Raw genomic sequence first — 18,824 nt, forward strand, 5'->3', positions numbered from 1 at the left:
GCCTCTGACACACTGCCTTTAGAAAGCCACCCTGAGGGAGTTCTAATTGCTGGTAAATAAACACATTCTCAGACAACGTGGTCCTTTAAAATAAATATTGAAAAAGAGAAAAAAAAAGTGTGGGGGGAGAAAATAGCAGGACTTATATAAGCAACAATAAATCAACTATGTCTCTCAGCTAAGTTGAAGACCAACCTCATATAAAAGAAAGATTTTCAAAACTGTACCCTTAATGCTCAAAATTTTAAAGTAGAATCAACATCCTATTGCCAACAGAACATTTTCTATTTCTCAATTCTGCAAAAACTGCCTTTCAAAAATATTTTGCAATAGTAAGATAACAAGTCTTGTCCTTTAAACAGTCACCCTTTCACACACATTCTTTATAAAATGGGAAGAAAATCTTAAATGTACAAACTGAAAACATAGACAATAATATGCTCTTAGCTTTGTTTTTGTTAATAGTTTTGCCTCAAGGTTGAGACCTTTCTGAGCTTAGGGATCTCTTATTCAAAGCACAGTAAATTTTACCACAGCAATGACAGCCAGAGGACAGTGTCCTTATTGCAAAGACCAAATTTCAGTATTTTCAGGTCTAGTTGCAAAGCACTTGGGAACACTGCATTAACACCTAATTCATCTCCTAACAGAAATATTTCTGTAAAAAATACTAAACTACTAATACTTTTCATGAAACACTGGTTCTAGGTACTCAAATGAAGATGATGAGAAGAGGTTAATTTTCAGAAATTACATGCTACCTAAAAGAGAATTTTTAAAAAGAGGGGAAAAATGTTTAAAAAAATGTTAACTTCCCAATTTTAATAGGCTAAAATTCATCAAAACTGAAACATTGCATTACAGTCTTGGTCAAAGTGACTTGGCTCATTTTTGTCCCCTCTGTCTACATATGTGTAGGTATTATTATACAGGCTATAACCAGTATAATATAACCAATCATGGATCAATAACTTTGTGGCCTCTGAGCAAAGAGGAAATCCATTCACCCATTTTACTTTTTTCTTTTCCAAAGGCAATTCAATGATACACTAGTACCACATCCCACAGAACACTGAAAACACTTTATTACTTAAGTCAAAGCTCTGTGGTTTCATTTTCGAGGTAAAGCTTGGTAACTGTTTAACAAGTCAGTCACCAGTGGATTTAACTCTTCAAACTGCCTCAAATTTAAACAAAATAATAATTGCTATTTTCCATTCTGCTTAATAGTGTGAAGTAAAGAAACAACCACGAAATCCTCATCTGTGTCTGTGTAATTCATATGCTCTAGTCCCCTATGCTTCTTCCACTGATTTTAACACAGGTCTTAAGGTTTATCTTGGAGCAAATAAACTGTGATATTCTTAAGAATATGGTAACTGATATCTTCATCCTGGATCAAGCCTGGAAATTTCCATGCTTCAAAAGGTACTGGAAGTCGGCTCCAACAACAGCATGCTTTTCTTTCTCTCCTCTTTTGCCACAGCCAAATCAAATCACCCTCGACTGAAGGAAGGTTTAAATGTTGTATAATGCAAAAAGATGAACAGGAGGGGCACATGGCAGGAAGCTTCTCTGCTGATTTTTCCCAGAGAAAGGCAATAGAGTCTAGATATTGACACTGACCTATTGAAAACATTAATGAAAACCTTTGATTTCTGAAGATACATACCCCTATAATACTTAAGCCTTTCAGGTACTCCTGGCGAGGTTGAGCTTGTGGTACACAGCCTGCTAGCACAACTTTCTTCTTCCCTTCTTGGGCTTTCCTAAAGAAAGACAAACAGTGGGTCAATATTTTTTAAATTATCATTTTCAACTTCAGTACTCACATTATGCCTGTGAAAACAGAAAACAATCCCAATGAAGACCTCACAAAATCAGAAGCAACTTGAGCATGTCTGAGCCTCAGAAACCAAACAAACCAACACACCAAAAGAGCCCCATGTGAAGCTACAGCACACCTGGTTCAGTTTGGGGAGTATCTACAGAGACCATGACCATTGCATATGTTGGACAAAAACACAACTTGAAAGCTGTAATCAAGTTCACTTTATTTGCCAAAATGGTAGAAGAGAAACTGGCCAAGAAAGATGGGACAGAGTAATTAACATCGATTCAAGAAGTTACACAGAATGCAAGGGACAGAGCACAGGATGCAGGCAGGAGCCCCTAGCTGAGAACAGACACATTGATGTAGCACCAGGCAGAACTGACCAGTTACATCAGTCTTCTGATGTCTACTTAAAACATTTATTTACTTTGAAATATGGAGTTACTTTAAAATGTTTCAGTATTTAAGCATATTGAGCACTTTGTCTGGATACCTTATTTTATTCCTTAACTTTTACACTACCTTAGCATCAGGCAGGAAATGAAAACACTAAGATGAAATGGTTAACACTGTTCATCTCATTAGTAACATTTTTACTCACTGTGAATTCAGCAGTGAGTATCAAGGCAGGACTGAGTCTCAAAACTGATGGAAGTTCTGCACAGAACTAGCAGCCACACACAAAACAGTGAGATGCAAAACCTGCCCATGTCCATTCAACTTTGAACATCATCCATCACCACATTAACCAACACAACAACTGCATTAACAAAGTGCAAAACACAAAAGAAGGGAAGTGCTGAATAATATTAGGAGATTTGCTAGGTCTAGCACTTTATGGGTTGCTCCAAGAACAATCTTTCATGGTTGCATGTTGCATCATGGCTTCTGTCAAACTGGAACCTGGAATCTTTTCTCCAGCAATGTATGAATTCATGAAGTGTTTACTGTTATGTTGGAATAGGCTAATTCACATCACCACAATTTTCAGAAAAAATATCCACAATACACAGGTATGTAGACAATTTCATACTCTTCAGCTTGCTTGAGCTGTCTGCAAGATGAATGCACTAAAGTGATGTTCAACAAGCACATGAAGACTAAATTAGTATCTGTCCATCTCCAGCAAAGGCAATTTTAACAAAAAAAAACCCAAACCAACCCAGAGTGGTACCACAGAGAGTTTCCCTGCTCAGAATTTCACTCCACACTTATTATATTGGCAAATCCGTTTACAATTCAGAGCTCAAATGAAAGCTCAAAATAACACACAGATTGCAATAATAAAGGAGATCACAGGCCATTTTGCTAAATACCTTGTGTTGGCTGCTGCACTAAAATAAGTTACTTTAATGGAAAGAAACAAACACAAGTGAGAAATAACAAGTAAATAGATTATGACTGTTACCTCATATCCGATATAAATGCAGCAAATATCTATAAGATATTTGATTTTGTTTTAGTGGGACTTTCAGGAAATATTCAGACATTCATCATACAGAACCTTGTTGGTCCTCTACTTGCACACTGAGTGTATAATATAAATGCACACCTTTTCATCTCTTCCTTGATAATATTTCTGTGGGTAAAGAACTATGATAAGAAGCTAATTTAATATATTTCTTCAGCACAGAACATAGAAACATGTCTCCAAAACCTGTAATCCCTCTTTTCTTTCAGTGGTAAACATTTAAGGGTTTTTCAAAACTTCAGTGGAGGTCACCTACTACATATCCAAGAAAAAAAAAGAAAATAAAACTCATACTTCATGCTTTACCTAAAAATGTCACATAGCACCATGTGACACTCCACTAACTCAAAGGATAAAAATCACTACTTATATAGTCTAACAGACTCAACCTAATGCCTGGAGGCAAGACAATAAGCCCTGTCTCCAGCAAACAAAGCACACATCCCCAGGCAACTTGGCATCTGGTATAATCTGCTGCAAGCAACAGCCCGCTCCATCTACTTGAAAACCTGTGAGCACCACAGAAGAAAAAGCTTTTATTCATGTCTTTTTATCTGAGAAAAAAAAAATAAACAAAGTTTCCCTTGACACATTAAATGGCATTTTAATGTTATTTCACAGCTTTAACATTTTGCTGTATCTTCTGGGACTATAACTAGAGCTAGGGGGGAAAAAGTTAAAATGAATATTCTTCATAATAAGCATTGCCTTCACTTAACTTTTTAAAAGTTGTACAGGTCTCTGCAGAGCAAAGAATTTTGTACACTGAGATTCTTTTTTTTTTTTTTTTAATGCAATTAAGTGGAAATGCCAGAACTAAATTTTCAATCATAGCAAATTTTCATTACCTTCATAATATACCACACAATACATAAAACCCATCACAAATGAAAAGCCATTGTAATTATGATTTTTTTGCCTCAATTTCAAGAACCACTTCTCAAAATATGCATTCCAGTGCTATATTGTCACCTCCTTTTAATATTGTTTAATGAGCCCTACTCATATTAACAAAAGCCTGCAAAAATTATCCTTCAGAAATCTAGTTAGCACGAGAACTGTATTAGAAGAGCCTTTAGTCTTCAACAACATGAATAGTAAGGAGAATAATACCTCATGGAATCTAGTAGGTGGCATGAATAAATACATCTTCTCTTTTAGAACCCTTTTTATTTTTAAGTTACATGAACTTTACCTTGAACTTTCAATTTGACTCATGAAACATCTTCTAGAAGTATTCATTTCTAAAAGCTACTTGCATGATATACATTTGAATAGAAATTTAATTAGAGCAATTATTATTTTTTTTAAGAAAGGTACTTCCTAAGTAATGGGTGGGAAACAAAAAACAAGTGGGAAACAACAGGAGCATGAGGTGCTGCATACAGCAGAGGACACTCCATTGCAGAGATAATGACATTTGTTCCATGTATTCTGCCTTGAAACAGCAAATTTAAGAATGTAACTGGAGAATTTCTGCTTTGCTCATGAGCACTTGTATTTATGTTAGGAGCCTTCCTAAACTGGAATATTTTTCTCACAATTCTATGTAGTTTGTGGCATGGTTCCCCTAATTTTTCTTTTTTAAACTTCAAGAAAATTTAGTCAGTAATAAAACAAAGACAAAGAAATACCTCCCAGTCTCCAAAAAAGCTGCCCATAAGCATTTGCTACATCAGCACTGTGTGTACAGCAACACTGTTGGATACCATGGCAGCCAGGGCAGGAAGCTGCTCCACTTTCTCATGACTCACACAGATACTCGGGTGGAACCACCAAAAGAAAAAAGCTAGGGACATTTCCCTGAGGTTCAAATCCAAGGAAGGCAATAAAAAAGTGAAAGCAGAGAAGATGGGCCAAGTCCAACAGAAGACCATCTGTGATAGTGAAAGTTATTGCTGACTTGCTCTTTGCTAGGGACAAGAGGAGCCAGACCACCACTGCTTGCCTGCTCATTTCCCTCTCCATAGGCAGAGCTGCCCACTGGAGTTCTGTAAGCTGTGAACTCCTAAGTAACTCACAGCTTTCAGGGAGCCACCACTACACCCCACCAAGGGGTCCCAGCTGCACAGGAAGGCTTAACAGGCCTCTGAAATAAAAAGCACTCTGGTCTGCAGGGAGGAAGGCTGATAAACTACAGACTTGTCAGCATGAAACATGTAATTTGTAAAGTGCTGCTCCAGTACCAGATATGTGAAACCAAGTATTTCGCCTGCAAACCCCACATTTTTTCTTCCAAAACCCATTGTTGGTGGAATTAAATAATGAAGAAGTGTATAAACAATGAGCAGAAGGTTGCCTGCAGCAGGACTAAGTAACAGTCAAATACAAGTAAGAGAAGAACCAAGAGCAGAATTTTTAAACAAACACAAGAAATTAAGGGGGAAAGTGCTTTATAGTGAGCTTCTTCATCTTTGTATGGATAGCACCTGGGAAATGTTCATAAAATAAGAAGTATTTCTAATGCTGAAGGACAACTGGAAGTAACTTTGTTATCTGAAATGAAAAAGTAATTATTTCAACCTGAATCCTACTAGGCAGATGATAAGGGACCATCCATGAGCTATTGCCACCAAATGCAGCACACCCCTCCTCATTGTTGTACCTGCACAAACCTGACAACTTCCCTGTAAGATGTGTATACTTAAATTGAATTGTGCAATGCATCATTGTAGTCTATTCATACCATTCTCCTTGTGGCCTCCTATTACACAAAATCCACAACAGTCCTTGTCAGGTGTTTTAGAAAGGTGTGAAGCCATAAACAAAGGGGAGCTTTGTGTCTAGAAGTGCCCAAAGAAATGTCAGTATACATGAAAAAGTTCTGCTACAGCAGCTCTAGCTAAGTACAGTATTAGCTGGGTATATGATGAGATCAAGCTGCCAATGGTTATAAAAAGTAAAATTCAGGAGATACTACTTCCCAGGCTGCAGAAATGGTGTTGTGATATCTCTGGGGGAAAAGAAATGCTATTTGGCTGAAGATGCAAATATGTGAAAGATCTTCCAACTCTCTCATCTGCTGAATTAATCAGCAGAAAGCTACAAGTCTTAAAGAGAGCGCAACATCCATGGAATTAAAAGATTCCACAGCATTTGGAATGCACTCCTGAAAATCCATAAAATCACACAGCAATCTTCTGTTTGAAAAATTACAAATGGTAAGTTAAACTGTGGCTTTACAGGCTTCTAATGTCTCATTAGTACCCAAAAGCTCACTTCCCATCCTCTCTGTCTGCTGTTGTTGCTCTTACCTTTCTCCAACTTCAACGCCCCCTCTTTCTCACTTCTGGCCATCTGGTATCACTCCTCCTCTGCTCCAAGCTCTGCAGCTCACTGGGCCCTTCCACAGCCCCATTTAACTCACTGATATAGGAGACATTTACTGAGCCAAGACTGGGGGGTTTAACCATTTTGTTTCATTAAGTTAGCTCATGGGAGAAGGGAGGCAGCAGAACCACCAAAACTGAGGGAAAACAAAAGGTGTTGGGAAGGAAACAGAAAAAGAGGATATGGGAACTCCTTGTTTTATCTCTGATGAGCTTAACAAGTCTTATGAAACCTCTGAGGTCACAATATGCTGAGCAGAGTGGGTGAGTAAGAAGCAAAAAGGACATTAGAAACTCATAAATGCTCTGCTTTCAAAGTTACAGACAGCCTCATAGACAAAGGATTGTGGAAAACCTGATGAAAGCTTGTCAACATTATTAATCAGAGCAGAACCACTCAAGAGTGCTTAGGCATGTCAGCTTCCTTGTGCACTTCCACAGCCCCCAAAAATTACTGTAGTTTATCTGTGAGGCATGTGAAGATGCAAAGTTCACTTGAGGATGCCTATGCTGATTATTGGAGTTTACTGAACTGCTCTTGAAGGACCAGTCTCTAGTAAAGGGCCGTCCCCCTGCCAAGCTGCACCCACCAAACTTGTCAGATAGCATTTCCTGTGGCAAATACCATCAGGTAACATGCAAATATTCCAGCAATAATAAGTTTCATGCCCTTCTGACAAAGGCAAGCTTGTCTTCTCTGAAAATGCTTCAAAAAGATAAAAATGCTTGTTCCGCCAAACTCCAAACTGAGGCTGTAAAGACATGCTCCAAGCAATAATTAATAAATAAAAGCATAAAAATATCCTTCCCTAAGAGAATTTTTTATAGGAGGTGAAATGTCAGCTCTGAGAATAACCCCAAGACTAACATGCTACATATACCAAATTACTCCCCACGTTTCTGAATTCAATGGAAACTTATTTTCACCCAACTACCTGGCATGCAAGTGAAGTGACTGCAGCTTTGTCTGCAAGAGGAAATCTGAATTGAAACTCTGAACACTCAAACTGGTGCCTGAATTTCACTCAAATTTTCTGTAAATGCAACTTTATAGGTAGCAATTAAAGATGCAACAGCTTTTCCGGGGCAGTCATTACTCACACAAACAGAGCATGTTAGTGGTAATGGTGGTATTTTCTTCCTGCAAAGGCTTTCAAATTAATAGTTCAAAGACTTTATCAAACTGAAAAATCAGACCAGAATGCTTTCAGGAAGAGGTTTGGATGAAGGAACAGATTCCCAATCTCACCTTGGCCCTGGCTAGTAATTTTTGTAGCCCCAAGCAAAGTTGAATTATCAACATGAGTGAGAAACTTCCAGGATGTCTTTTGGTCAGGCTAGGCAAAAATGGTTACATGCCAGTTCCTGTCCCTACAGATGATTAAGAAAACAGATTTTTAAAAATCAATTTACCGTAGCTTTAAAGCAAATCTGCAAAACCCATAATTAGAAGTTACCAGCCTTACAACTGTTCTTAAAAGGAAAATGTAATTAATGACAATCTGCTCCTTAAAAAATTTCATCTTGGCTGCTGGCAGACAGATTTTCACTTGTTGGCTAAAAAGCATATATATTTTAAATTTTAATTTTTTTTCCTTGTAATTACAAAGTTGTTGGTTTGGGTTTTTTTCCCCTTTTTCTGTTTATTGAGAAGGCTGAGGGACCTTGTCATGTAACAGAAAATACTAGAAATAGAATTTGTCCTCCCAAGACTGTTGAGCAGACTGGGACCTGGCAATCTGCTCAAGACACCCACTCACTGGTTCAAACCTCCCCCAGCTCTTGTCAAGTGAACAGCACAGTCTGCCAGGACTTGTTGAGCACTGACAAACCCTCACTGCCTAACACAGGTGACATCCGTGGTTTGCAGAAGGTGCTCACTAGAATGTTGAGAGAAAATGTCTTTCTGCAGTAGTTTGCAAGTGTTTAGGCTCCCACCATTCCTCAGATGAAACAATCAAGTATTTGCCTTTGCTGCTCTACAAATCTGGGCTTTATGAGTTTTGTTTCAAGCACATTGTTGGTAGGGGACACTGCTATGTTCCTCAGCTCCTTTTCCTCCTCCCTCCCTTCAGTGCTCTTCTTCATCCCTCTGCTGACAGCACGAGTATCCTCAACTTCTCTGGGGCACAGAGTACCAGATACACTGCAGCTCTGCCCACTGAATCTTGAAAAGCAGAGGCTGCTGGAAGCCAAACCACCAGGGAGCTGATGCAGGTGGCAGAAACTGGAATTGCCCTTTAAAAAAAATTGCAGTTTCTGAACAACCTTGAATCTTTATGTCCTTTAGCACAGAGATGACAAGTTGTAGTAGAGTTGTAAAAATACTTCACTGTCTTTCTAAATCTCCAGTTTCATGCAAGCCTTTCTTCAGAAGAATCTAAGGAGTGACAATGGTGGGAGAGTTCTCAGAAGCAGAAATAGCTCCAAAGCTCTAGCAGCAATTTTGTCTTTTCTCTTTGCCTCCTGGCACTATTCTCCTTCTTTAAGAGCAAGCATTTTCACTTCTTTCTCCTATGTCAAAAAGCAAGACATCATGCTCCCCCTTCAAACTGGAAAACTTATTCCTGTTCTGAATTTATTTTTGCATACCTAGATGGACTGTCAAAAGGTAACCTTGTCTGAAAAACAGTGAAAGGAAATCTCATATAAATTCACTTGCAAAGTGACACTAAACTTCTGACAGATTAAAAAAATGGAAGTCAAGATCATAACAGTGAACTTTTATATCAACAACACAAGTCTTACGCTATTTCTCTGTTCTTTCAACATATATTCCTGCAGGAATGAAAATATTCTATCACAGTATTTATAGCATATCTTTCCTTTATATTTAGTTAACTGACAATTTATTCTACTTCACCTTCCCAATCTTACCCCCCCTTTTAGTTCTATTCATCTCTTTAAAAAAAAAGGAGTGCAGTTTAGGGCACAGAATAACGATTGTAATTAATGTGTGAAATACTACACTGCCTCTCAGGTTCAAAGTACAGGCAGGCTTCAAGTTATATGTATGCATGGCCAGTGGTTGTAATAGAAAACCCTGCTGATACAATGACTAAAAAATGAAATTAGTGTTGAATGAAAATTAAATAATCCATTCTCCCCTGCCCCCCAGAGGTACAGCATGCTTTTCACTAACAAGCTACCTACAAAATTTTAAAAGGATTTGTTGTAGAAGAGGTTATTAGTATTTCTCCAGTTTTTTGCTAAGTATAATACATCAGGAATCTTTTTCCATAGGGTAAGAATGGTGAAAATCCAGAAAATAAAGCAGAATTTACATGGACTAAACAGACAGGGCAGTACATGACACCAACAGTGTTTTACCAAGTCATCAGAACAAAACCCCTGCACAATTCCATGGCATGTCTAACATGGAACATCCTGATAAAAAGACTGAACATAACAAAAGAACTAACAGCCAACTCATTTTTTCTCAGACTCCTCCAGGGCAGCTGAGGAAGAAAACCACAGACCTGAAAGGCAGCCAAAATTCTGAACATCCAGGCTTTTTTTTTTTTTTTTTTTTGCTCAAAATCAGGTGGCTACAGCTACTACATGAAAGAAACAAAAATAACTTCTTGAGAGCCACTAAATATAGTTTTCATCTTATGTGCACAGAAGACTGTCAGAAGTTGTCCAACAAAGAAAAGGAAATAAAACTCAATGAAGTAATTTTTCAGAACAGTAAGCTGCATGTTCTTTTTTCCTTATGGAACTGCTATACAAGCAGCCCCACTGTGGCTAGTTTTTGTAAGGAATTATGAAATAGAAAAAGACTATAACATAGTGTGTTAAAACAGAGGAAAAAGCAACAAAGAACAGAGTAGAAAATTAAGGAGAAAAAAACATATGTCACTCCTTAACACTGGAACCTTCATTCTGTCCAAATTTCACTGTACCACATTTTTATTAACTTTTAGGGTTTTTGTTTGCTTTAAATTCTTCCAGTAAAGCCCAGCAAGCTCTTCCTACTCGAAAGAGATTAGAACTGATCGCAGGACCTGAAGAGCAACAGAAATTGTCCACTAGCCTCTACATGCCTGACCACTTTAGCAGGTCTCCAATGAACTTGGCTCCAGTCTTCTTCTATCTCTCAACTGCCTCTGCTACACTCAAGGCACAGCAATCCACAGGAATTCCCACCAAGTAAAGAGCAATAAATGCCTCCTCTCAATATCTGTTCATGTTTTAGTTATTTACAGCTGAGAATGACTCATGAGAGCTGGTTCATGTGTCTGGGTCTTCTCCATGCATCCCCATCACCATACATCCCACATTCTTTGTAACAGGCCACTTTGCCACCAGCCTTATCTCAGTAAATTATCAAGAGATGTCAACTAACTCTTCATTGATACCTTTAATTTCTCATTGTTTTACACCACACCTGAAAGAATGGTAAAGATGAAAATAATTCTCCATGGACTGCATTTTGACATAAAATTTATTTGCATGGTTTTTGTATTGCTAGAACATCTTAGTGGTTTCTGTGCTCACACAAATTCATCTCAATCCCTGAAAGCAACAGACTCCTACACTGCTTTAACTTTATGCCTTAGGAGGGCTTTGCACCACACACTACAATACAAATGGAAGAGAAATTACAATTCCTTCAGAGACTGAAGCTTTCAGTCTATGGTTACATATATAGATTCAAAAGTGTAATCTTGCTTCTGAAAAAAAAAAGATTTTGTCTTTTCTATTTTAACTACAGTATCAAGGGTGACTTGAACGACAACTGCACTTCACTTCTGCTTGTAGAGCTGGAAAAAATTCTCCACTCAGCTGTTGTCACTGACGCTTACGCAGGGGAAGGGAGGAAGATGCTGTTAGAAAGGTGGAAGCCCAGAAGTGCATCAAGCAGCATAAGATGGCTTTAGTGCTCTCCCACTGTGAGGTGGGACTGATCAGAGGAGCTACATCTGCTCCTTGCTTACAATTTATGCAGCACGCTTCCCTCCATTCTGATTTAGGGTTTTTGATGTCTGTGGTTGGAAAAACATTTACTGGGTGGTTGCTGAGAAGAAGAGAAAAAGACAAGTCCTAGAAGTAGCTCTGAGGAAATACCAGTTCAGACACCTAAATCTAGTTCAAAATGTATTATTTAGAGAGCTGAAAATTGTAACTTCTGTCAGAGCTGAAGGGGTAATTTCTCTAAGCATATTAGCTTGCCTAAGAATGTTTCCTAAAATAACCAAGATATCATTCTAGTAGTTTTCACAATAGATGATCTCCTACAAGTTTAATACACTGCCAGGCAGTTTATAGGGATAATAATAAATGTAGGGGTTCGTATAAGTTTTAGGTCACATCTGAAAAGTCAGAAAAATTTAAAGGATTCTAGCAACAAAACTTTTAATTTCTAATAGAGAGCAATCCAATGTGGATTGAATACAGCACCATGCCAGACAGAGCTCAAGGAGCATTTGGACAATATTCTTGGGCACATGGTGTGATTCTTGGGGATGGTGCTGTGCAGGGCTGGGAGTTGGATTTGATGATCCTTATGGGTCCCTTCCAACTCAGCATGATCAGTGTCATTCTCTGTGTGTAGTGAACATAAATATTTGCATGTGACAACAGCTACTTCACTCCTAAAGCTCTATTTCCTTTTTTCTCTTCCAAATTTTCCATAAAATTTAATTCCATCAGATTCATACCACCATATTTACAGTGCTCCTTCACCTGCACATAGATGGAATAACCTAATTTTGAAGAATAAGCAGGCTCCAACAATGCACAACACTACATATGCACTACATAGCCAGCAGCAGTAACTCTCTGGGCACAGTAAACCACATGTAACACTTCACCAGGATTTCACAGCTTTGTCACCCATCCCAGGAAGGTCAGAACAAAGGCCTCAGTGAGATATGTTACTGACCTCTTTAGAGATAATAATTGATAATTATCAACCAGAAGAATAATTAATCATTTTTAAAGGTTACTTTGCAAGGTAAAATTAGCTTGGTGCTTTACAGATAAAGTTTCTGTAACTATCTCTAACCTTTTTCTCAGTCTTGTTCCTGAAGCATGATCACCCACAGGTGAGTACAGGAAATGGAGGCAGACTCCAGCTCCATGTTTCTGGGGCTCCCAGACTTTCCTTGTGCAATGGATCTGTGTTTGTATTGAAATTCTAATGAAAAAGGCCCTCCTCATTCAAGCTCCTTCCCTGGACTTGAGACACATAGTAAATTCACCCCAAAGTTGTAACATTCAGGTTTTTCTGTAACATATAAAGAGTGATCTCAACCTTTAAATACCTCTAAGAACTATGAATTGCTGAGAGAGCATTTCCTATGCAACCACTTCATATTTTTAATTCATTTCTATTTTTTATACAATATGCATCTCTGCAGACTTCAAGACACCTCACACCAGGAAACTATACTAAATAATGCAAGGCTCTGCATCAAGCTCACTTAACTCAAAATTCTACTGAATCTCACTGGAAATTGTCATCCTGTTATGAAACTCCAGAAAAGAAACCCCTCTGCTCCCACCAGCAATTTCAAAGAAACTCTGTTCTATGCCTCCCAAACACTGCAGAATTTGAGAGGGTGGGAGAAGCACTAACTGCACAACTTATGCCTTTGAAATTTGCTCCAAAAGATTTCTCATGTCTTTCTTCCAAATTTTTCTAGCAACTCAAGTACTTCTTTTAGACTCTGATTGCACTAAACATATTTTTTCTTTCAAATACTACTTCATTAATAAACATCCTGATTTATTTTTCTACCATAGCCTCTATACAAAGATTCCAAGTATTAAATAGGCAATTGAGCCTTTTTTTTCTGAATAGTCTGTACACAGGAAGATCTTCCCCTGTGAGCAAGCAGAAGCTTAACTTTAAAACAGGTGCCAGAGCAAGGCAGAGCTTTTCTTTTGAATAAGACCCAGATTGGGAAATTGAGCACTGCGCTCCCTGAAACACCTTTCAAAATCTGTGCCCCATTCATCAACTTTTCACATCTCTTGCATCAGACAACACACTCCAGGTTTCCCTAGAACTCAGAGGAGCAAAGTGTGCGTTAACCTTACTTAGGATGATACAAAATGCCATATGTGTAAGATACAGGCCTACCTGTATCAGCAGAAGGCAGTTTAATTCTTCATAAGGGACAGGGCACATGAGCTTACATGCATTTGTGCTTCAAAATACCTTTTTAATTCTGTAATGCTGTAGTGTAAGTGCTACATTGTTATTATAACAGCTGCTATTTTAGCAGCTCAACCTGATTTTTTTAAGGTTTCTTCAATTGAACATTACAAAACAGCAAGGAGCAAACATCTTATACTCTTAACCTGGTTTTAATAATACCCTTTACATAGAGCTAAACAGTGCTGAACTGCTCACTTGTCTTTTGTTTTGTTCTTTTCTTCAAATTAAAGCTTTTACCCTGTTTTGTGCCCTGATCATGGGTCAAGTGAAGGCCAGATCCACTCTGATGACCTTCAGAAGACTTGAGAGCCTTCATTCCCCATGCACTCTCCTTAAAGTGTTGTTACAGCTACATTCTCCCTCCCTACTCCCATGAGCGTGCCAAAAATTGCTCTTACTTTCCACCTCCATTCACAATGTATATCAATTTATTTCTGCCAGTATTTGCCACTTTCTGAAAGAGCTATCAGATGTTCCATGCAAGAGTGTCTTCCCTCTGATGGGAATTAGGCAGATCCAGACAAGACCCTACAAGTAAAGCAAGGTTAGCTGAAAGGGACACTGTATGACTATATTCATCCTGCTCTGTGGAAATAGTTGTATTTAAAATAACACTGAGATGGATAAACTCTGTATCCATCCAGTTTGACATGCCATCATTATCAGAAAATCACATTGTCAATAACAGAGATACCAAATTAGAAAACACAGACACCAAGAATTATTTGCTGCAGCAAACTTCTGCCAAACCATGCCTCTAAAAACTTATGCTTTAAAAAGTAACCCAGGAGAAAACACAGATAAATATTTTAAAATATTCATACATTCACATTATCAATTTTAAAGCACAAAACTGGAGTACATGTGGTGTTCACAATGAGCTACAATGTTCAACAGGACTGCTCAAGCTCTGAAAGTACATGAATAATTTGAGAGTTTGCACATAACTCTCAAAAGTTATAAATTTTAACAAGCCAACTCCTTAATTTCATGTTCTGTATTCTAAAATATGTTCACTTGACCTTGACATCAGAATGGGCAATGATTCTCTATATATTTTCAATTTACATCCAGTTTAATTAAAATGTTACCAACCATTCTCACTCTTGGTATTCCACATCCTGGTATTAGAGAATCTGCAACACATTTACTTCATTTAATACTGCCCAATACAATACAAAATATTTTTATTTTTATTATGCTTTTTCTTTTTGCAAAACTGGTTAGAATAAAATGGATGCATAAATTGAAAGGAACAGTTCAAGATGCCAAGGTTTTCCTGAAAACAGTATTTGCTGACTGTTACTACAAAAAGAAGTCACCAAATGCTAATTGAGAGAAACTACTGATGAGGCTATGGTCCACAGTCAGTGCCTATCCAGCTATCATCTTCCAGAATTTATCCAATCCATAAAACACACACTTCAATCCCTATTTGTACCACAGAAAGTGCTTGGGAGCTGTTGGAAAACCTGTCTTTTCTCTCCTGTTCTTCTCAGACTCCTCAGCTGTACACACCCTCCTTCAATAAATGCAGCACTCCATTTGCCACATGGTCATCAGCCAACATCCCAGAAAGAGCACAAATAACACACAGGCACTGGCAATCCTGTGCAAGCCCAAGCAACAATTTTGGATGCTTTTCCCATGGTTATCAACAATAGTTTTCTCTATGGACTATACACAGTGCTCTCCTATCTTTTGCTTAGCTTACAGATCTCTCTAGGACAAAGAGAGCTTATGAGTACACCAACAATCTGCAGCATCTTGCTTTCTGTTGTTATTGTTTCTTTTATTATTATTGCAATATTAGCATTGCTCTGGTCGAATGGAACTTTCTCAGCATTGTGACACTTGTTTGATTTAACATCCATCAATTATCACCACAACCAATGGCATTTTAAAAAGGTAGCACTTACATGCTTTGTATAAATTTGTACAGAAAACACTAAAGATATACAATAAACCTATATCTTTTAACACCACTTCAAAATTGGTAGGCTCTCTTCTTAGTTCTAATGCACATAGCCTTTCACTTATTCTTACAGCTCTCCACCATATATATTCTCTAAATAACATTAGTGTCTCTTTGTCAAAATTCTATGTTTTCTAACCTTCATCTTGTAACTTTTTCCACTTTCCTGTGGATATCTAAAAAAAGCTGCCTTACCATCACCCAATTAGACCTTTATTCCACATTCCTCACTCTTCTTGATTACAGAATTGTGGACTAGCTAAGGAACTGTTCTCACATAAATCTCAATGTAGCTTAAATTTTTCTTCTCTGACAATTTTACTGGCTTTTTTATTTCTTTCCAAATGACAAACACATTACTCCCTGAAGTGAGATAATCCCCACTGAAGATAATCAGCTTCATAAAATCCCTAATCCTTCCCAATCTATCAGTTTGAAATCAATTTATGATTTCATCTTCATCTGACACAGTTCAAAAATAGCTATCACCTTCTTCTAGGTAGAGAAAAAGGTTTAGGGTAAAAATATAGACATAATTAAATGTGATGGTTTAAGGTTACTGAAAAGCACCGTTCAGTTCAGAAACCAGATGAACAGTCCAAACAGGTCAAAGGGACAAATAGTTGTGTTGGAAGGCACCTTGTAACACTGAACTTCTATTTGTCAAGCAAACCTCACTCCAGCAGAAGTTGCCCATCTGTTGTGTATAAAAATAGCAAAACCAGTTTGTTTGCATTCCCAGTAAAAGCTAATCAGCATGGGGGAGCAAGACACATCTTTGCTTACAAACAGCCTTCCTGGAAGGGTGATGGAGAAGTTAATACTGACAAGCACTCCTCACAGGAGGTAGCTGGAGGGAAGGAGAGCTTCCCAGTTTCACTGAAAATCACGTGGCTAGCTGTGATAACAGGGTAAAATCAGGGAAGGTCTTAGGAAATTCAGTAAAATAACAACCTCAAAGTAAAATTGTATGGGTTTATAGTATGAATTTCAGAAATTCTCATAACATCATTACAGATCATGGTTTTACCTCGGTACAGCTTCTCTCCTTAGGAAGCTGAGGAAACTACTGTTTGTCCAAGGTTAAAAATAAGGGAAAGTACTCTTGGTAAATAAAAAAACTAGTGGACCTATAGACTGATAGTTAAGTGGCTTTTCCCACTATATAACAATGCATTTGCTTTCAAGAAAAATCTGATTTTTTCCTTAAAAATTATGCGCCTGAGAAGTTGACTGGTTAAATCCTCCCATCCTCTTCCAATACACATGTAAGAAATGCTGTTTAGAAAATATTCCAGAGACAGTAAATGTTTTGAGAAGAAACACCACCGTATGGTATCAAGGATTTTTGAGCACCACCTGCAGCAAAGGGAGGCAGCAGACCAGCAAAGTTTCTAATTACCTGCTGTAACAAAAACCACACAGCACTTGAAATTATCATGGGTAAGTAAGCTCTAATAGAAAAAGTTCATCTTTTTGTTACATCTGTTATCCCAAACCAGTTCTGATTAATACTTTAACATACTTGAATGGTTAAGACATTTATTACTCCATATTCTACATAATCAACAACCTCTTCTAAAGGAGGGCAATTACCAACCATCAGCTGTCTGAACATTTTAAGTTCATTCTGTTCCTCTCAGAAGCCTGTGGTTGTTGATGCAGGATCTCACACACCATTACTGTCACAATGTTTTTGGGTAGAGGGAACTTTTCTCAACCAGAAGAAGTAAAAACTACAAATCCAGTTGATGCAAAACACAGAAATCTAACTCTTGCACATGACAGCCTCTGGAAATCTGGCTTTATTTCTAGCAAAGCAGTATTTACTATGAAATGAAAGTGCTGAATAGGATGAAGACTCGTGACAGATATGAGATGATTTTGAACTATGATTATGAAGGGTCAGCATCTTATCTTGAACTATGCCACTAGAAGACATCATTAGCAAAACAAAAGCTCCCAAGTACCAAAACAACTGACATTCACTCACAAGTATTGCTCACTAAAATAGGAATTAAACTGAGCTCTGAAAATTCTAGTGAAACATGAAGGTATTACCACACTAAAGAAAAATTCTTGGCATAAATAAAATTTTAGTTATGGAATGGTTTGGGTTGGAAGGGTCCTTGAAGATTACCTAGTTCCAATCCTCCTGCCATGTGCAGAGACACCTTTCATAAGACCAGGTTGCTCAGAGGCCCATCCAACCTGGCCTTGAACACTTGCAGGGATGGAGCACCCACAGCTTTTCTTAGCAACTTGTTCCAGTGCCTCACCACCCTCACAGTCAAGAATTTCATCCTAATATCCAATCTAAACCCAGGCTCAGTTTGAAGCCATTCTCCCTTGTCTTGTAGGAATGCCCTTGTAGATGGTGTCTCTGCATCTTCCTTGTACAAAACATACCAGATAAAAGAAATTTTCCTTTTGCAGTATTTATTATGTGCACACATACTTCTGCAAATGTAAACTGTGAAAAAGTGAGGGGGGAAAGTAACTTCTTCACATAACCATTATTATCCAATTCTTAAAAAAAAAAAAAAAAAAAAAAAAAAAAAAAAAAAAAAAGTATGCCAAGTACCCTAAGACAAATGCAGAAGCTGAATTAAGAATTTCTGGTTTGCCAGAAAGATTTTGTAAACAACCAGCAATCAATATTTTTGTTATTCTAATGCAAAAGCTCAACATTTGTGTTCTTATTTTTTTTTCCCTAAGACCTAGGATGCATTAGGATTGTACTCTTGTAGAAACTATTTTATGTCAATTTGGTTTAGAACTGAGGTCTCTCTCAAAAGGTGAAGCCATCTCTGGTCTCTGACTGATGGAGTTCACCTAACTCAGGTCAGAATTCCCTGTCTCACAGCAAGGTGGATCTGTTAACAAGTTTGGCAATTTAAAGTAGCAAGATGCAAGGGTGGACAGCTTCTGGAATGTTGCTCTCCAGCTCAGACCTGGCAGTGATTACATTTAAAACTCACAGTGAATTAGGAACCCTTTTATCAGATTACAGATAAACCCAGAGTAAAGCTACAATATGGAGCAGG

The 18,824-nt window shown here is 37.8% G+C and overlaps 1 protein-coding gene across 1 annotated transcript in view; it reads right to left on the reverse strand.

Moving 5' to 3' along the window:
• CDKAL1 (CDK5 regulatory subunit associated protein 1 like 1) overlaps positions 1 to 18,824 on the reverse strand; it is a 388,757-nt gene that overhangs the window by 267,119 nt on the left and 102,814 nt on the right. Inside the window, exon 6 of the mRNA XM_063159828.1 lies at positions 1,673 to 1,769. Coding sequence (XP_063015898.1) covers positions 1,673 to 1,769 — 97 coding nt within the window. The remainder of the gene's footprint in view (positions 1 to 1,672; positions 1,770 to 18,824) is intronic.

Source organism: Melospiza melodia, chromosome 1 (genome assembly GCF_035770615.1).
Source record: "Melospiza melodia melodia isolate bMelMel2 chromosome 1, bMelMel2.pri, whole genome shotgun sequence".
In the NCBI taxonomy this organism is placed as follows: domain Eukaryota; kingdom Metazoa; phylum Chordata; class Aves; order Passeriformes; family Passerellidae; genus Melospiza; species Melospiza melodia.